This window comes from Taudactylus pleione, unplaced genomic scaffold, assembly GCF_031769625.1.
Source record: "Taudactylus pleione unplaced genomic scaffold, aTauple2 ptg000479l, whole genome shotgun sequence".
NCBI lineage: Eukaryota > Metazoa > Chordata > Amphibia > Anura > Myobatrachidae > Taudactylus > Taudactylus pleione.
Genome location: NW_028284881.1, coordinates 3231094 through 3252469, shown reverse-complemented (window position 1 = coordinate 3252469; position 21376 = coordinate 3231094). Strand labels below are relative to the sequence as shown.

The 21376-nt window shown below is 38.2% G+C and overlaps 1 protein-coding gene across 3 annotated transcripts in view; it reads left to right on the top strand.

The window, feature by feature from the left end:
* CLIP1 (CAP-Gly domain containing linker protein 1) overlaps positions 1 to 21376 on the top strand; it is a 181915-nt gene that overhangs the window by 105704 nt on the left and 54835 nt on the right. The window contains exons 10-17 of one of the 3 annotated variants that reach the window (XM_088449167.1): positions 1292 to 1318; positions 2241 to 2957; positions 9719 to 9835; positions 10282 to 10339; positions 12103 to 12186; positions 12272 to 12428; positions 15419 to 15584; positions 19992 to 20207. In XM_088449167.1, the coding sequence (XP_088305293.1) occupies positions 1292 to 1318; positions 2241 to 2957; positions 9719 to 9835; positions 10282 to 10339; positions 12103 to 12186; positions 12272 to 12428; positions 15419 to 15584; positions 19992 to 20207 (1542 nt within the window). Of the gene's footprint in view, positions 1 to 1291; positions 1319 to 2240; positions 3186 to 9718; positions 9836 to 10281; positions 10340 to 12102; positions 12187 to 12271; positions 12429 to 15418; positions 15585 to 19991; positions 20208 to 21376 lie in introns of all 3 variants that reach the window. The other 2 variants (XM_088449166.1, XM_088449168.1) reach the window with 2 other exon arrangements.

Sequence of the window (21376 nt, the reverse complement as noted above, 5' to 3'; positions counted from 1 at the left end):
GCACAAATACACATGCTACAAGGTTTTCAATTAAATTTTTTTTTTTTGCCCATGGAAGGAAATCTGAGAAAATCCATGAAACACAGGGAGAATATACAAACTTCATGCACAGGCTGCAATCTTTGCCTTGGACCCAGTGCTGTGAGGCTGCAGTGGTAATCATTGTGGTGCAATATAGTATGCTGATGATGATTACCTCAAATGCAAGTGGTGACGCAAGGTTACACACCACATGTAAAATGCAATCACTTTTGGTATGCTGTGTGATTGCCGTGTTCTCAATGATAGATAGTAGGTAACTGGCCTTACACTAATTTCTGTGATATTTTTACCACTTTCTTCATTGGTTTAATTATTTTAAATATTTATATAGATCTGTTTGTGAAGCAGATGCTGTAGAATAGAGTATTTTACTTGAAAATTTAGCATCACTTTTGTGAAATGTAAAAAAACCTTTTTCACAGTTTACGTTAACATTTTATTTTTAGTATGACAGGTTAATTTCCTTGCAATTTTTTCTAATCTATATGTTTGCTAACAGCTTCTTCTGCTCTCTAAACCTGGCTAAAATCTATGACTAATTGAATCGGCAGATTCTGACTAAATAAAGTACATGATTGTGTGCTTAAATGCAATGGGCAAAGTGGCTTAAATATTCTAATTGTAACAACCAGTGAACAGTTCCTTGGTTGCTTCTATTCTCCATCTTGTGAACTTCGAAGCAACATGCCTAATGACAACATAGAACTCATAATAAACTTCATGGATATTGATTATTACCTGGGACTTGTATAAATAAGATAAGAAATATGATGGATGCTACAAAGGTTGTGAAAAGAAATCAGCTTTTTTTTCTCTTCTGTGGATCAAATCTTATAGGTTTCGATTTGGCAAAAGTCCTGTTTTTTTTATTTTGTGTGGGATTTAAAGTGGCGATTATTTTAAAGGGTTCTGCCTTAGAAAAAGTTGTTGCTTTAAATACCATGTAGAAATCAGCAATTTTGACAAATCCAAACTTATTACTTTGTTAGGCTTTGCATTTTAATAGTTTCAATGTTAATTAGAGCATGATGATACATTTGTATTCTCCGCTACTTAACTTCCCATCTGGTGTATGAGCTTTCAGATTTTTGTATTCTTTTAATTCACGATAAAATTTGCCCTTTTTTAATTTTAACATTTCTGTGAATTTTGGATGAGCTGTAAAATTTTATACATGCAGAACTGTCAACGTTGTGGATTCAGCTAAGACGTGTTAGTGTTTTGTGTTGACCTTCTTTGTTATTTACAGGCCAAAACCAGGCCAGTTTCCTTAAAAGTAAGTATTGTGTAGGTGATGTCTTTTGTTTACTGAAATTGCAAAGGGTCGCTTCTGGTGGTAGGAAATGCACTAATTTTTACTTAACATTTAGCTTAGGATGTGTTTAATGCTGGAATTGTTGATGATGCATGGAAGGATTTTGCTGTTGAAGTTTGTAAACTAATATTGTAGGCATGTACTGTATGTATTGACTTAGAAGCCCACTACTGCCCCCTACCTTATCTAGAGAGAATAGATGTTCTTTAAATTTAATTGGTATTTGGATTTTTTTTAATATAAAGTACGCATAAATAGTGTTTAAGCTTTGTGAAGTACATCATAACAGTAGAATTTTCAGTGGTGGTGTCATTTTTTTTTTTTTTTTTTGCTGCTTTGACTGGTGGGAATAATACCTTTTTACAGTGGCCACTAACATTGAGACTGCTTATGGTTGTTTTAATGTAAATATGTATATGTTGAGTTATGTATTTTTTTTTGTTTGTTTTGCTGTTTAGAAAAGCACACAGTTTGAATTATGCATAGACAATTGTGAGCGGTACCTGTATCTAAGGTTTTTCTATTTTAAAAATTTAGGAAAACATTGTGATTTTCTACTTATTTCAGCCAGATGTTTGGATTTGCTGCTGTCTTGCTCGAAAAGGCATTGGCAGCTCGTGTTGCACGTTTATCTGCCAGTTACGATTGGTAGATTCTATTCACTCCATAGGCTGCAGGCATAATTTACCTTCTACAGTTAGTATAATGGTTAAAATCCCTGGAGACGTGTTTGTACACCTCCTTGTATTAAGTTAAATTGCACGCTTTAATATCTAAAAATATTTTTTCTTTTACAAAACTATTTCTACTATATTAAATGCATTGCAATATTATTCTCATAGCTTTTGTGTTTGTCTTTTCATAAATTGGCTTATAATCACAGGTGGCAACTGTCTCTGAAAAATCTCGCATCATGGAACTAGAAAAGGATTTAACTTTGAAAACTAAAGAAGTAGCAGATCTGCACCAAAAGCTGGTAGAATGTACCAAGCAGTCTAGTGACGTAGACACATCGATTTCTCTTTTGCAAGAAATAAGTTCTTTGCAAGAAACTATTGCAGCACTGAACAAGAAACATGAGCAAGAAATTGACTCTCTCGAAGGCAAGCTAGACAATGCACACCATCATGACAGAGAGGTGGAAACACTTAAAGCTTGTTTAGAAAAGCTATCCAAAGAGAATGAAACCTTGAAAGTAAAGCTCAGCCATGCAGACAAGGAAAATTCAGAGGTAATAGGACTTTGGAAGTCAAAATTGGATTCTGCCATCAGTTCTCATCAGCAAGCTATTGAGGAGTTGACCCTTTCATTCAGTAAAGGCACACTGACAGATAATGCTGCATTATTTGAACTGAAGACTGAGATTGAAAATCTCAAATTAGAACAGCAAAAAAATACTGAGCAGCTCATATCCAAGCAAGAGGCAGATTTAGCTGATCGTCTGAAAGAAATAGAAGCTTTAAAGACACAACTGAAAGCATATAATGAAGAAAAAGAATTAGAACTTGAAGCTGTTCAGTCTAAACTGGAAGCAGCCGAAGAGCAACACCTAATCGAAATGGAGGATGCATTAAATAAATTGCACGACACTGAAATTAAGGTAAAAAAGCTAGAGGCTTTGCAAGCCAAGTGCACAGAACAAAATGAAAGCATTGATAGGCTAAGAGTCCATTTAAAGGAAGCAGAAGAGAAGCTAGTTAACCTTGACACTATGCAGAAAGCAGAGTCTGAATGGAAGGTGGAAAACTTGACATTTAAGCAAAAACTTGAGGCAGCTGAAGGGCAAGTTAAAAACCTTGAGACTGAAAAGCTTGCAGAAAGTAGGAAGGTTTGTACCATCCACCATCATTTTTAAGTTCATTTAAGTTTTTTTTTTAATCACTTTGTTTTGTCTTTCCATAACTTCTTGAAGTTTCCATTTGTTGGTGCATTTTAGTTGATGCCTTATAAAACCCCCCCTTCCCCCATAAATCTGTTTCCTCTACTGCCCACGTAAATAGCTCTCCCCCTACAAGTAGACTTACTATTTACACAGTCATTATCCAGCGAGTTCCATGTTCATTGTTTTCTCCAGTCAATTGTGGCCTATAATAATCAAAATAATTTGGGGTTCCATTTCATTGGACGAGATACGGTAAGACGTGGTCGAGTTCGCCGAGCTATTATTGTATTTGCTCCAGGGGATTTTAATTCTTGCCCTCCAGTTCCCCTAATAGGTAATATTTTTAGGATATATTTGATCATGCACAGGTAATTATTCCACCTGAAAACATGACTTGTTTGGGATAATTGACTGTAGTTGATAACCCCTGTACTAGCTTGTCTGGGCTGGTTAAAATAAAATTGCTGAAACCCATCAAATAGATGGCAGCTTAAATATTGCTAACAATGCTACACTGAACATTGTGTTTCTCCTGGTGTTCTTGTTATGGGGTAATGTACAATAATAACCTCTGGAAGTGGTAAATAATTCAATCCGTTGGTTTTCCTAGGACCATGGCCCATTATACATAATTAAGTTAAATTTATTTGAGGAATACAATTTTAAACACCTTACGTGCCTAACACAGTCTCTCCATTTTGTTTAAAATAAAATGCTTTCTAAAATGAATTCATAAAAAAATATTTGCTCAGTTTAAGCATCGGTTAGGCTTCTAGGCCACCCAACAAAACACAAATCCTTAACTTCTTTTTATCTCCCTATTTAGATGTAGTTCAACAAAGTAAAATACTGAAGGATCAAAGACAGAATTATTTATCTGTATTAGGTGACACTGGACCAAAGGTATACAGTGTTTGAACAGGGGTTTGGGCACTTCAAGAAATGTGACAAGTCTGAAACTTCCCCCTCTGTATTCTAACTAGCTAAGGATCCTCTTTTTTTTTTTTCTTTTTTTTTTTTCTTTTTTCTTAAGGGCCCACAGGAGCAGTGTGCCAATGTAAATCATATGGCAGCTTGAGAATTTTACCTTTTACTTTTCATTTATTTTTCTCTAGAAGATATAAGATGAGTGGCTGTCATACATACTGTCACTAGGAGCTGTGCATGCCCATGTGATCTGATTTACATTGGCAGGTGTGGGCAGTTTTTAATCAGATTTCATGCAATTTATGCTCATCCAAATTATTTATAATTTCAATAATTTGAGTCTAGTCCACAGGTTCATGCCCCCTTGCCACATTGCATGCTTGTCAAACCACAACTATTCAATTTCCAGTGCTGTGGGGGCGATGCATCAAGCTTTGGAGAGTGATAAAGCTGGGCACGGTAAAGTACCAACCAATCAGCTTCTAACTGTCATTGTACAGGATGTGTTTGAAAAATGAAAGTTAGTAGCTGATTAGTTGGTCCTAAATCATTCTCCACTTTATCTCTCTCCACGGCTTGTTACATCTCCCCCTGTATCTCTTAAGTATGGTAGGAAAGGCAAGGCCATTTAATGTGCATGTGCAATAGAAGCCGGGGCAGGCACACCAAAGACTACCACTGCTAAGGAGACAGGTCAGACCTTGCCTAGGAGGAAGACCAGGCTGGACGCCAGGAACATAGTAAGTATGGGAATGGAATGAAGGGGATAACCGAGTGGGAAAGAGCAGCAGAGATGGTTCAGGACAGTGGATAGAGAGGGGTGGGGCCAGAGCAGATCCCTTTGCTACTGTGTGTGTATGTATGTATATATCTTTTATATATAAAATTCATTGGTCTGTTTGGTGTCTGCCCGGTTATGCATTCAGATACCCCTGCATCAAATGGGATAAAACTAAAGCGAGATGGTCCATTTGGATCCATGCCAGATTTTAGGGTTGATAGGCTCCCGGTCGGACCTCCCTTTGGTGTACGCTGGGCAGAACTTTGAACCGGGGAGCCTGTTCTGAGCCTTCCACTGTATGGATTTGGACGAAAACTTCAGAGGGGTGGCAAATGGTCTGGGATGCCTAATGGAGTGGTTGGGGTCATGGTCGGATCTAACGGGGGAGTGTGCCGTATATTTGTGCATAAGCAATATGTGCACATAGGTGTGTGTGTTTAACTTGGTTGACCACATCCAGATATCTGGGCTATGCTGCTTGGAGTGCAGGATTAATTGGAGCTAGGATTTCTGGCCCCATGGGAAGACTTATTTCCTCACCGTTAATGATTCCTTCTAGTGCACAGGTTCTCAAACTCTGTCCTCAGGACCCCAAACAGTACATGTTTTCCAGGTCTCCTCATAAAATCACAAGTGAGATAATTAGAGCCACCTGTGGATCTTTTAAAATGTCAGTGAGTAATGACTACACCTGTGCACCTGCTGGGTGACCTGCAAAACGTGAACTGTGTGGGGTCCTGAGGACAGAGTTTGAGAACCACTGCTCTAGAGGTCATAGATTTCAATCCTTTTCACTTTGAAAGGCAAGCTAGTGAATAACTAAGAGGGAAAGAAGCTTGGTCAACTAAGCCAACAACCTCCAAACCCTCAGAAAAACAATCAGCATGGCGGGCAATCTGCCCAACTAGGAGCGCACTTGTTGTTGTGGGAGCCCATCTACTACTTTTTCAGGATCAGTGGTTTATTTCCACTTCATATTCTTTGGTAAGAAGACACTTTTTAGTTTTGGCTACCTAATGGATCTCCTGAAGTCCCCATCCAAATGTTTTTTTCACCACTGGACTTCCCAAACAAACAAAAATACTGACTCTGAAGAAGAGACCATTCAGTCTTTAGAATTCTGACTGTGGTCATTCCAGTCACTGAACAGCAAGTGTGGTTTTGAGTTTATTCACATCTGTTAATGGTACAAAACTTGGATGGCTATTTTGGCACATTTTGAACCTGAAAACAAAACAAAAAGTTCAGGATCTCATGAGGCATCAGAGATAATAGCATACAACAATTTGGGGTTATCATAAATGCTTTGGTAGACTTGCAGTCCAGTCTCTTCAGTATCAATTTCAGGCTTTACTGTTTGGCCTGGAGTTACAGAGCCAATTTTATTCTCGCATAGAATGGCTGGCTATTATGGCTGTTCTATGGAGGCTGGCTTGGGTGGGTGGGTTGGCTTGTTTATTAAGGCAAGATCCTAACATTTAGGATCTGGTGTGTGTGTCAACTGCCAGTAGTCCATTCTGTTACTGAAATAGAACAAGAAAGTAGTGCTAACCATAAAGTGCCAATGCTAAAAATTGAGAAACAATTGTAATATATGAAAATCAGAAATAAATACCAAAAAAACACAATAATTACATATGCTCAGACAATAAAAATTGTTTTTTACCATTTTACTTTGTTTTGCAACTTAAAGGAAGAGTATTCCTAATGAACTTGGCAGCCATTTGAATTGCATTCTTCTGCACTACCGCTCTCCAGCCACCTCACAGGCCAGTCATGATTCGTTCCCTCACGGTTATACTCCACCAGCGACAGCGAAAAGTGACTCACCAAGGACATGGAGAAGCAGATCTCCACTAGAATTCACTGCGAGGACATTGCCTTTTTAAGTTTGACTTCTAATTCGCCAAAATCTCGTCAGTTTCAGTATCTCGCACCCTTTTACATTTGGTTCTTGCTGTTCTACCTCGGACATCAGACATTATTACTGGAGGATCATGTTCTCTTTTTTTGAGTCTAATATATTGTTGGTTTCTATGTTTATGTTGGTTTTGTTCTGCATTAAGGTCTTCGGGAAGATGGCTCGACCTTTGAGGTAGTGCGGTTTGCGCCTTTCCACTTGAGGGCATTTCATATCCAGCGCATATCTAAATGTAACATCACACATCACTTGACCAGTCAGTACATCAGGCTGTCTCTAAGAGCACATCAGCTACCACTCTGGTTGCTCAAGTCAACAACCTCAGCAGATTTTAATCTATAAGCATGCCGACACACTAAAATCCAAGTGTATTCCAGAATATCGTGGTCAAATAGGATCTGCCAAATTTCAAACCATAATGAAATGCTGCTGTTTAAATAACTGTTAATAATAAATAATAAAGAGCATTTCTACTCAAGAATTAGGGAACTAGAGGCATTTTTGGCAGACGTCATGGCTGTCTCATGGAGCGTTCATCTGATTCACTGTTTCCCTTCTCCTAATTGATTCTCAAGTAAGTAAGAGGAAAGTGTGTTCACATGAATCTAGAGGTGTGGGTGTTAAAAGCATGATCCAGAAGAAAAGACATCTGACATGCAAGCATGCTTAAGGCTATTTCAGCTTAAAATTATCATGGGATCTGGCGTATGTATATCTCCTGGAGTTAGAAAAAGGGGTTTCTTACCTCTGCTTTTCATTTGGCTTGCTTACATAATTTTTTTGTTTGGGATCTGGACAGTGGTTTAAGACTTAGGGGTATATTTACTAAAGTTTGAGTTTTTAGAAGTGGAGTTGTTGCCCATAGCACCCAATCAGATTGTAGAAATTATCTTCTAGAAGGTGTTAGATTCTACTTATTTATCTAATTGGTTTTTATGGGCAACAATTCCACTTCTAAAAACCCGCACTTTAGTAAATATACCCCTTAGTTCTTAAGTTCTGATATATCAGTCCCTTTAGTCCTCTTTCAGAATAAGCTGGTGATTTTGCTGAATATACAGACTTTTTTTTTTTTTTTTTGCAAATATTACTGCATGTGCAACCACCATACAATCCTCCTATTGTTCTTTCGGACCTAAACATAATATTAACATGCTTACAATCCATTTGAACTGTTGGAGATGACAGTCTGAAATTCTTCCATAGAGACCACCTTCTTTTAGTCATCTCTACAGTGAGGAGAGCTTTAGAACTTGGAACTCTATCTTGCAGACTATGTACTGTATATAATTTTTATGAAGACAGCAATGTTCTTACAACTAAACTTTCGAGCCAATTGTATAGTCCAGATTCCACTTAAATCAGGATTGAGTCATTCCAACATTAGGCTGTAGTGGGTGGGAAGGACTCCTTTACTTGTTGGGTGTTGTCAACGTTTTCATAACCTATGTTAATAGGACTCAAGAGCTTCACCTAGCAGATTTTTTGGTCTGTCATGATGCCTACAAGCGAGGTTGGCCTGTCTCTAAGGAGACTTTTACTAGGTGGATTAAGTCAGTAAATTGACAGACTTGCATTGGAGTGGGAAGCTAATCCTAAAAATGTGAAAACACATTCTACCAGATCAGTTATTGCTTTCTGGGTGGTATGGCATGAGGTTTTAACTGAGCACATGTCACTTGGCCCCCTCTCCATGTATTCATAAAGTTTTACAGATTTAATGATTTAATAGTTTACTCTTGCTTTGGATGCAGGTGTTGCAAACAGCAACTTCAGAGTGTATGTTCCCCTCGGGGCAGCTCTGTTACTTCCCCATGGTTCCAGTTTCCCCCAATAACAGGATGGAGGAAAAAATATATTTGTACTTGGGTTAAATCTGTTTCTCTGAATCCAGTGGGGAATACTAGATGACCACCCTTAACGTTCTTGTTCTCTCCTTTAAATTCTAGTTGATAGTTGTTTTTCGCCTATCTCTGTCCTATGGGGCTTGATTATTACAACGGTTTCCTGGTATGCTAGGGGATATTAAGGAGTAGTTTCAGACTGTGACAGATTTCTTGAAGTGCCCCCAAATGCCTGCCTTAGTACCCTTTACCCTATGGTTCCAGTTTTCCCCAGTGGATTCAAGAGAAAATTTTAAAGTAAAAAAATCCTGTTTTTCTGTTTTTGTACTTAAAAAAAAAAAAAAAAAGTGTTTTGGTTGTGCGCCTTAATACTTAATTGTGTGCCAAATAAAATAATGGATCATTTCAGGTATATGAGCTTTGTAGTCATAGTATATTACAAAGCAAAAATGTGGTGCGCAGTTGGTAAAAATACTTTGTAGAAATGTTTTATTAGGCATAGCATATTTGCCACATTGACTTTGATTTAGTTTTATTGAAAGATTGAGATCAAATAGTGGTGTAAAATATAATACTTAAACTGCATGTAAAATATTTCCTGGTTTAATGATTTGGCTGTTTAGGAGAAAGACAGTACCTGTAAAACAAGAAAAATTTTACGTTTGTACTCTAATAAACAGACCATAAAGTATGCTTGACAGCTGGATATTCTGCTGAACAAAACAATCAATTACTCCAACCCAGTATTTTTTCCAACCCATAAACAAAAGTTTCACTAAGATTAGTAGCCGACGTTAACTAGGGTAAGTTAGTTATTGTACCAAGTTCATGGAACTTCCTGTACACTCTTACATCAAACTCCACTATGTTTATATATTTTGTGTTTATGAACTTATTGCAAAAGAAAAGGTAAAAAAATAATAGAATCATAATTTATTTTCTACATCTTCAAATTTCATTTATCATTTTAATTTTATTTTCTTATCCATTCATTTGGTTTTGCTAGGCAAATGAATTAAAAAAAGATTTGATGGAGCATAGTGAAAAGTTTGCTGCCCTTGAGAACAATTTACAGTCATTGGTACAGGTTAAAGAAACTTATGAAAAAGAAATGGATGATTTGGTAAGGTTACATTTTATATCTATAATTCTATACAGCTTATCCTGGCCATACACTAGTACGATGTAGTACGATGCGATTCATCGTACGTTTTCCCTTGAACTCCCCGACGGCACAATTTGGTGCTTTTTAACACACACGATCTGTATACAACTATGATAGATATGATGGGCTGCACATCTGATCATACGATACGTTTTAAGAGTGGCGGGAGAGCGCATCGGATCGTATCCTACCTAAATGCTACACGATTTCGACACTATTCATCGTACGATGCATCGCAAACCGTCAATCGGCCCGAAATCTCGCTAGTGTATGACCAGCATTAGATAGCTATTTTCAATGCTGCTTGCTTTTGCTACATGCAATCACCAAATGCATTTAGTTCTATTTTAAGTCTTTTAATATTTGCCTTTTTCATATTTGCTGATTGGCATTTTCTGTTCTAGAAAAAAACTATTAAATCATCTACAGAAGAAGCAAAGATCCTACAAAGAGCTATGCAAGGTAAGGTTAGCATGCATTCTTTTCTTTTTGCAAATGCATTATAATTCAGTTTTGGGGCAAAATATCCTAAGTGAAACCGAAATATAGAAGCTGTTATCTGAGAACCAGTGTCCATGTGATCAAGTGTATACCCTGGTGCCTGGCAAGAGCTCAGCCCTGTTTGCAGTTTTGCTGGCGGCATGTTATGAAAGGAGAACATTCTGCCTGCTATGGGGTGTGAACTGTCTCCAGTCCTGCACAGCTTATCTTTTTTATATAGTCCATGTGTTAAGCAAGGACAATAATCACACCAATTGAGTGCCAAATATTGGGGTGAACCACCAGATTTTGTGAATTTTGTATCCCTACTAAGTAGTTTGAGCTTCTCTGCTGGGAGACTTTCGTTTATAGGCAATTAAACAAAATGTTTTCAATGTCAGTTTCTTTCCATAATATTCATAAGGATTTACTGTAGGAACAAATATTGGACTCAATCCAAGATCAGTTTATTCTAAAATCAGTGATGGGCAGCCTCAGCAATAACTTAATACATTTAATCAAACAAAGAGATACCTATCTTTAATTAGAAACAAGCAAGAATTTTGAGCAAGTGTTACAAGTTATAAGAAACAAATCTAATGGAGCGTACACACGGTCAGATTTGTCAGACTTGTCAGATTTGTCAGATGAACGACTGAACGATTAAACGATTTGAACGATTTGGACGATTTGACCAAAGTTTTGAACGATTTGAACGATTTTTGACTGCATTAAAATGAATGGAATCGTCCAAGTCTGACTGCAAACCCATCAGATGTCAGATATCGTTATCTGACAAACGGGAACGCGCATCGTTGATCGTCCATCGTTCAGGCATGTCAGATATGAACGATTTTCCTTCAGATATGAACGACTGAACGATTTTTAAATCGTTATCGTCCATATCTGAAGAAAAAATCTGATCGTGTGTATGCACCATAACAATGAAGCAGGGAAGCACTGGGGATGTGTAGGTGAATGCTTGGAGGGAACATGCAGATCAGGGTTTGCAACATTATCTTATTGCATTGCCGGGCTCAATGTCATTCCCGACATTAAGCATGCACACTGAATGATATCATTAACGATATCGTTCAGGGACTGCAAACTCCTTCATCCCCGAACTTTCACAACCTGACTATCGTCAGGTTGCCCTGCAAGTACAGGTGATAAAAGACATTATAAACGATCCGCGGGAGCGCGCATCGTTAATGATATCTTTCATACGCACTGGACAATATTGAACGCAATTTATCGTCTAGTGTACAGGTTCTCAAACTCTGTGCTCGGGACCCCAAACAGTGCATGTTTTGCAGTTATCCTCACGGAATCACAAGTGAAATAATTGGCTTCATTTGTGGATCTTTTAAAATGTGCCGTTGAGTAATGAATATACCTGTGCCCGGCTAAGTGACCTGGAAAACGTGAACTGTGTGGGGTCCTGAGGACCGAGTTCGGGAACCACTGGTCTAATGTGTATGCGGCTTTAGGGCAGCAAGCGCTCTCTAGCTACAGACTCCAAGGAATTTAATTCCAGCCCTGAGTTTTTAGCAGGACACTAATTTGCAATTGTTCAGTTAAGGAGCTGAAACTTTGTTGGATTAGGTCTATATTCAATGATAAAAGTATTCAGTTTGCAGCTGTCCTGTTTTAATGTTTTGTTTTAAAAGTGTTCCACAGTGAAATAAATAATTGAATCCACAAATTAAGAATGGTCTCACAACCTACGCATTTTCATTTCGTAGAAACCGTGAATAAACTAAATGAGAGAGAACACCAATGCATAGAAAATACCAAGAGGTTGGAGCATTTGGAGCCTCAGTGTGTTTGTGAGTAGGTTCTTTCAATTATACATCAAGCTGCCTGTATCTGTTGCACCAGGTTCTAATATCATTTGATGTTCCTTGTGTTCAGTGCTGGAGAAGAAGGTGAAAGAAGGTGATGAGAAACAAGAGAACTTGCTGAAGGCAAAAAAGAAGCTAGAAAATCAAATAGCAGAAATGATTCAGTCATCAGGAGATAGTTCGGTTCAGCTTTCAGTGTTAAATGAAGAACTACAGTCTAGGGAAAGGTACTTTATTCAGCATTAATATTTTGTCCTTTTTTTTTTTCCCCCTATGTTGCCTGTCAACAAAACAAAATCCTCAATCGAGAACTTCTCTGTTTTGGCTTGCTGGCCTCTTTCACTGTGCAAATTGAAGATCAAACTAATATTCCAAAACCTGTGTGTCCCAGAGGATTAAATGTGGAAGATAAGGAAGTATTTATTACACAAGAAATTGTACTAAGGCTGCCAGAAACTTACATGCAGATTGATAAGAGAGTCAGAGGTCAGAAGCACAAGTAAAACTGAAAATAGGTCATCAGATAAAAATTATTATATATTATCCTGTAGTTATGGAACACCTATACAAATGTGTCCTTATACACCTAGCATCTACAGTCAGGTGCATAAATATTGGGACATTGACAGAATTTTCATATTTTGGCCTCTATTCACCACCACAATGGTTTTGAAATGAAACAAACAAGATGTGCTTTAACTGCAGACTTTCAGATTTAATTTGAGGGTAATTACTTCCAAATCAGGTGAACGGTGTAGGAATTACAACGGTTTCTATATGGGCCTCCCACTTTTTAAGGGGCCAAAAGTAATGGGACAAACTAAACAATCCTAAATCTAACTTTCACTTTTTAATACTTTGTTGCAAATCCTTTGCAGGCAATTACAGCCTGAAGTCTGGAACGCATAGACATCACCAGACGCTGGGTTTCATCCCTGGTGATGCTCTGCCAGGCCTCTACTGCAAATGTCTTCAGTTCCTGCTTGTTCTTGGGGCATTTTCCCTTCAGTTTTGTCTTCATCAAGTGAAATGCATGCTCAATCGGATTCAGGTCAGGGGATTGATTTGGCCATTGCATAACATTCCACTATTGAGCCTTAAAAAACTCTTTGGTTGCTTTTGCAGTATGCTTCGGGTCATTGTCCATCTGCACTGTGAAGCGCCGTCCAATGAGTTCTGAAGCATTTAACTGAATATGAGCATATAATATTGCCTGAAACACTTCAGAATTCATTCAGCTGCTTTTGTCAGCAGTCACATCATCAATAAATACAAGGGAACCAGTTCCATTGGCAGCCATACATGCCCACGCCATGACACTACCACCACCATGCTTCACTGATGAGGTGGTATGTTTTGGATCACGAGCAGTTCCTTTCCTTCTCCATACTCTTCTTTTTCCATCACTCTGGTACAAGTTGATCTTTGTCACATCTGTCCATAGGATGTTGTTCTAGAACTGTAATGGCTTTTTTAGATGTTGTTTGGCAAACTCCAATCTGGTCTTCCTGTTTTTGTGGCTCACCAATGGTTTCCATCTTGTGGTGAACCCTCTATATTCATTCTTGTGAAGTCTTCTCTTGATTGTTGACTTTGACACATATACACCTACCTCCTGGAGAGTGTTCTTGATTTGGCCAACTGTTGTGAAGGGGTTTTTTTTCACCAGGGAAATAATTCTTCTGTCATCCAGCACAGTTGTTTTCCGTGGTCTTCCGGGTCTTTTGGTGTTGCTGAGCTCTCCGGTGCGTTCTTTCTTTTTAAGAATGTTCCAAACAGTTGATTTGGCCACACCTAATGTTTTTGCTATCTCTCTGATGGGTTTGTTCTGATTTTTCAGCCTAATGATGGCTTGCTTCACTGATAGTGACAGCTCTTTGGATCTCATATTGAGAGTCGACAGCAACTGATTCCAAATGCAAATGTCACACCTAGAATCAACTCCAGACCTTTTACCTGCTTAATTGATAATGAAATAACGAGGGAATAGCCCACACCTGTCCATGAAATAGCTTTTGAGTTGATAGTCTCATTACTTTTGACCCCTTAAAAAGTGGGAGGCACATATAGAAACCATTGTAATTCCTACACCGTTCACCTGATTTGGAAGTAATTACCCTCAAATTAAATCTGAAAGTCTGCAGTTAAAGCACATCTTGTTTGTTTCATTTCAAAGCCATTGTGGTGGTGAATAGAGGCCAAAATATGAAAATTCTCTGCCAATATTTATGCACCTGACTGTATATACCATATGGCACAAGAAGCCCTGTGCACCTAAGCCTCTCCGAAATGTAGCAACTTATGCACATCGCAGATGCAGCAAAACACCACTCAGTGTACGAGAGACGCTGCGCTGCAACGTTAACCGCACAGGAATTGGTTTTAAACACATTCAAAGTCGCAGATGAACATAGCGTGAGAAAAAGACGTAGCTGCTGCACCCATAGCACTTTGTATACAGATTCAGACTCATTTGCACAATGTCGCACATTAAATTAATCCATGTTATCTAGCAATGTAGTTGTGTTGCTTCCAGATGTTTTATTTATGTGACACAGCGCACATTATGAGTGAGAAAGGCTCTCGGCGCAGGACGAGGTCGTCTGGTACCTGACACGCTGAGGGTGTGCTGATTGGCCCAACTGAAGCTTCAGTGAATGAGTACACATCTGTATACCATAAGAAACATGCCTTTAGTTATCCTTTCTTTTTTTAAAGTCAAATATACTCAGTTTACTTTATTTTTTTCTGACTATTTAATGAAGCATGTCTGCACACATTATTCTGTGCAGAGTGGGTTTTCTTATTCAATAGCAGAAAGTAAGTGGACAGGTTCATGGACATGTATCCACTTATTTTATTTGCAGTTTGTACACATACATGCCTTGTAGCTCATACAACAAGCAAGGATTCTTAATGTATATTGATAATAAATATAACTCATGGTTTCTTAGAATCCTTCTTGGCTATAACAAACAATTATTTCAAAACCAATGATCTGGCCTGGCTGATCCCTTGCTTCACTGCTTTTATGCATACAGTATATGCATTTCGTTTTAATAAGAATTTTTGCACTGCTAACTGTTCTCCATTCTGCGGTTTCATTTTGTTTTCGATTCTTGCACTGTTCAGTGTTCCAGGTTAAAAGATTTTGATATTTTAATTAATTATTTTTTTTTAAAGATCTCTTTTAAACTAATCCCTTTACACTTTACAGAAGTTTAGCTGATCTTCAGACAGAACTGTCAAAATCCAGAGAGACCGTGAAACAACTACATGTGGATATTGAGCAGCTGAAATCAGAAGCCAAGCTTTCCTCTGTGAAGGCAGAAGAGTCTCACCAGTTGGCAATAAAGGATATTACTTCTGAAATGGAGGATGTGGTAAGAGATGTGCTGACTACAACTTATGGAGCGTACACACGGTCAGATTTGTCAGACTTGTCAGATGAACGACTAAACGATTTGAACGATTTGAACGATTTGACCAAAGTTTTGAACGATTTGAACGATTGAACGATTTTTGACTGCATTAAAATGAATGGAATCGTCCAAGTCTGACTGCAAACCCATCAGATGTCAGATATCGTTATCTGACAAACGGGAACGCGCATCGTTGATCGTCCATCGTTCAGGCATGTCAGATATGAACGATTTTCCTTCAGATATGAACGACTGAACGATTTTTAAATCGTTATCGTTCAAATCTGAAGGAAAAATCTGATCGTGTGTATGCACCATTAGACTTCAGTGCCTTTTGATGGTCCCACAACCCATGGTAGCCTAATATCATGTACTGTACATGGAGGGAATCTCTCAAATTATTTGACAGTATACACAGTTCTGGTCAACATTGATGGCACCCTTGAATTTTAAATACATCCTGTATACTATCTAGAGAAATAAATGGAAATGTACCAACTTTATACCATCAGAATATTTTTAATGGAATGTACAAAGTTATGAACCAAAAATAAAGCAGTAATGACAGACAAAATAAAAAATATGACTGACCGTATTAAAGGCACTCTTCCTTAATGTTTGGTTGCACACCCTTTGGCAACAATGATTACCTCCAAACATTTCTTGTAGCCATCTATATAGCTTCTTGCACCAGTGTGCTGGTAGTTTCTCCCACTCTTCCATTGCAGTTTGTTGAAGCTGTTGAATGTTTGCAGGATTCCTTTTCACAATGGCAGATTTCAACTCTCTCACCAAAGAGTTTCTATTGGACTGAGATCAGGACTCATTGCCAGCCAGTTTAAAACTGTCCATTTTTTCCTTTTCAACCATTCTTTTGTGTGTTTGGATGTGTATTTTGGGTGTTTATCCTGCTGGAGGACCCATAATCTTCAAACCAAACCTAGTTTTCTTACACCGGGTAGCACTTTTCGCTGCAAACAGCCTTGGTAATTCACTGATTTCACGATTACTTCAATACGAGGGCAAAGAGGCCTCCCAACATTATGGATCCTTCGTCATGTTTAAGTTGTAGGTAATGTGGTAGTCTTCTCCTTAAAAGCTTAATTTTGTCACTTTAAACAAATTCCTGTTTGCATTGCCAAAACTTCCTATTTTGATTTTGTCTGTCCACAGAACATTTGTCCAGAAGGATTGTGGTTTGTCTAGGTACGTTTTGGCAAAGGTCATTCGTTTCTTTGTCTTTTTTTTTTTTTTTATTATTCTACAGTGGGGTTCCCATAGAGCAATATGTAAAAGATAACAGTGCTATAGGTGGAAACTATAATACGGCTTCATCTTTTTCATATTGTCTATATTTGTGTCTCCTCTGAGCCAGGAGGCTCACTCCCGCCTCTATAGAGCTGCTAATTAATTCTGGTAGCCCCATTAGTGAGATCAGTTTGTTTTAGTTTACTCCTTCACCCCTCTCCCCCATGTCCAGGGTTGTTTTTCACAGTTCCATGAGTCAGACTTTTTAATTACATTGTACACCATTAAAGCAGTTATGACAAGGTTTTTGGAAATGGCCTTGTACTGTTTAGAGGTCTTGTTTTTGACAGCATCAGAAGTGCTTTTAAAACCAGACAGCTCTCTTGTACATATTCACCATTGTGACAAACTAACAAGGAATAAAAAGTGGATTTTTTTTAAACATTAAAGCTATCATTCATTGGTTATTTTTAGTCATATGGGCACTGACAATTTATCATGTGTTTCTAATTTATCACACTTCAGTCTAATCTAGCTTCCTTTCAAAATTGATTTAATTTGCTCAAAAGGGTGCCAATAATTCTGTCATGGCAATCTTTTTATATTTTTTCCTATAGCTTTTTCAAATGGTTATTGTTTTATCCTTAGCTGTTTTGTGCCATACAGGAGTCTATAGACCAAAGCTGTGTTATTCTTAGCTGTTTTGTGCCATACATGAGTCTATAGACCAAAGCTGTTATACTACATTCCTTTTTTTAGGAGATATTGTACATGATGTACTTATAATTCAAGGGTGCCAAGCGAAACGCCAGTCCCAAACAGCCGGAATGAAATGTATGCTTTCCACAGTCGTATTTATACAAACCCAACATTACTGTACATACATAAAAAAAACAAATCCGTGAAAAAGCTATCAAACAAAAAAAAAAACCAGTTGGGCTGAAGTCCCTGTTTGTAAAATATAGCCATCATCAGACTGGACCTCACATGATCAGAAGTTATGTCATGTCCAAACTGTGCACATAGGCAGAGCACTGTGACAAGAATGAGACAATCTAATGACTACACATATAAAGTTTTCAAATGAATAAGAGTTCCAGCTTCAATAAGATATGTGGCACAAGACTCCTGGCGTGAGTGAGACGCCAGGTCCCGTGCTCCTATGGAAGCACCAAGCAACTTAGTCGCAATATGATGTGTTTGGATGCACCAGGAGATTGTGCTGTTTAATTTGATATGTGACACTTGTAATTCTCTATGTGAAACGGAGTCTGTAGATGAAGCACAACAGAACTTGGCGTGGAATAAAGCTGCAGCGCTGCATTGTAGTGCTTCGTATATGGATTCAGTAGAAACTCACTAGCACACAGATATACAGGTGTCACATCAAATTAATCGGCACAATCTCCTGGTGTGTCCTAGTCGTATCATATTGCGACTTAGATGCATTTTCGGACTTAAAAGGCACCAGGCGCTAGCAGAGTCACACTGTACGTGGCGCGACAAGCGGGGCTGAACTGCAGCAAAGATATGCGGACACATTTGTAGACTTAGTAGCATAATTGCAAAGGTTTCCATAGTACTAAACAAATAAGGAGACCTATGAGCCTAGTCAGCAATTGTTATATAGTGTTACATAGGTTGCTAGCAACCCACTGATAGTTACAGGAAATCCCAATAGTAGCTAATAGTGTTATGCTGTAGTATATATTATCCTATTGCAAACAGAACCCAACCATTCTCATAAAGTACATATATCCTAACGGCACCTGGGCCTACTTATTAATTCGGGAATAGACTGCATAATACGCCACTGATGAATACATTTAAAATAGAAGGAAAAGTAAAAAAAAAAAAAAATCTGACAAGCTTTCAAAAACAAAGGTGGGGAATTCAATTAGGTGTGAGTTTACAAAAGGCGATAAACTTGCACACTTCACCTTATAATGCACACACTTTGCATTCATGCGCACAATCGAGATACGCACAATTCAATTAGAAATGCCGATTCGCTCTACTCGCAGTGAGTGTGTTCATATTTTGTCCAAAAGGGGTCTCAGGCGGGTCGCACCCGGGATGGACTCGTGCACAAATCCCGGGTGCAACCTGCCATTAGCGATCTGAAAGCGGTTTAAGTGGCCATAAGGAAAGTACTGTACACTTTTAAAAAGTGTCATGTGGCTGATTTGTACGTTTTATTTTTTTTAAATGTAAAAAGCTGTAGAATTTTGTTTAATTACAGGGAAATTGAAAAGGAAAGTACAAAAGAAAAAGTAGAAAGAAAAGATGCTGTTTGAGTAATTTGAGGAGACTTTAAATGTTAAAAAATTTATAAAAACAAATTATTTTTCGTTAAATTAAAAAAATAATTTAATTAAATTCAAGGTGCATTATTTAGCTAAAAAGCTTATTTTGAGGTTATTTGAGGCCATTTTTATTTTTTTTTCATCCCAGAAATGACGTGTAATTATTGGCTCAATTAAGCTAATTGAAAAATTCCAAATGACTAATTGGTAATTTGAGGTTGTCCGAGGGGTTCTTTAGCAAGTCCCCAGACTTTTACCGTAAAATGAATATTTGTCCTACCTTTTCACCTGCTAATAGGTGTAAACAAAAACTGGCAAATTTACTCTGAAAAAGAAATTAGAAGTTTGGAATTGAATTGCAAATGTAACTCGCAATGCAAATTTGTCGTGAATTCGCTTTGCGGGATCAAACTCACACCTAATTGTATTCCCCCCAAAAGTCTTACACACTAGGACAAATCCTAAGGATACATTATTTTCTGGAGATCTAGCCCTCATAGAAAAATTCAGAGATGTACAGGCTCATTAAGGACCTTGGGCCAAATAATTCCCATATTGTGAATCCACAGCTCTTCCTTTCTTAATAGTAATTTGGCTCTCTCTCTGCCACACGAGTGAGGTGGTATCCAGTCAAAGAGCTTACACTGAAGAGATGCCAACTGGTGCTTCATATCAATGGAGTGCCTGGAGACACCTCTGATTCTAAAGCAAGACAAATAGACAATCTATGGTTAGCCATACGTTCTTGAAAAGTTATTTATGTAATAAGATGTTTGTATTAAAAGCACTGTAAGTTAATTTTGCTTTTTCACAGAAATTAACGGTTGAAAAGTTTCAAAGTAAGAATAGAGAAATGCAGGCACTTCATGAAAAATCGATAGCTGATTTAGTTTGCCAACATGAAGCTTCGATCAGTGAGCTCAAACAAAACCTACAGGCTAAAGAGGACTTGTGGAAGACTGACCAGACCACACATAATAAAATGGTCCAACAAATGGAAGAGCTGCAACAGAAAGCAGAACAGGCCAAGGTACTTTTATATTGCGGTCACTGAAATATCAATGTTCTGACTGTTGGTTTTCTATAATGTAATACTGTTCCAGTTTTGTATTACATCCTTTTGTATTTACAGTTTAGAAATAATACCGATCAACACTCCTTTAATTGCCAATCATATTAGAGCGATTTTTGGGCAACTTTGTGGTGCCGATTCCCGAATATGACATCGGTTTTGCTAGATACACTGACGAGAAACAAGAAACACAAAATAGATAACAATCAACTGGATGTTTGACAATCACTTTTATACGAATGGGGAATATTCTAGAATGATCAGGGAATGAACACCTAGAATATTCGTATGTCTCACCTTCTAAAATATTCCAATAGATTCCAATATGCGCGCATTATGGCTAAGTTCCTTATTACTTGAGGATGTCCAGTATCTCAGGAATAGAGAGCCCAATCCCGGGATCGGCACGATCCTGGTATTGGAAACTTCCAATCCCGGGATCGGCACGATCCTGGTATTGGAAACTTCCAATCCCCGAGTTCGGTATTGGCCGTACATGGCTTTTTTTTTTTACATGCCGAACGGCGCTGAGCACTTCCAGCAGAGTTCTCAGACGCTGCCAGCTCCCTCTTCCCTCGGCTTGTGCTGCACAGCATGACGTGAGGACAGAGGTCACACTGCGCTGCGCCGGTTGAAGGGTCCCAGTTATTGAAAGTCAGGAGCCCTGCATGCCGCCCATAATCCCTGCCGCTTGTTAAGTAACTGTGGAGGCTGGGCGGGAGGCATTGTTTTTAGAACAAGGCCAATTAAATAAATTAAATAGTGGCCTGGGATTGGCCTCCCTACTCAAGAACTAGAGCCGATTTGAAAAAAACTTTCATTTTTGAATTCAGCAACCCCAAAATACCCTAAATTCTTTCAAATATCCTTGGCAACTAAACAATTTATTTTTTGCTGGGCTGTGTAATCAGCACAAAAGTAGTGTAGACTGTGTATTTGTGGTTCCAGTGGTTTTGTCGAGATCAGTACTTTTGCAGGGTGTTTAATTCTGCATTTTGTGGTCTATGGACGGAGACATCCATTTGATACTGTAAAGCTGCAGACTATGCTTAAGAGTAGGAAGAGGAATTTTAATACTGGACACTATAAGCATTTACTTTTTTTTTTTTAATGAGAGACTTGCTCAT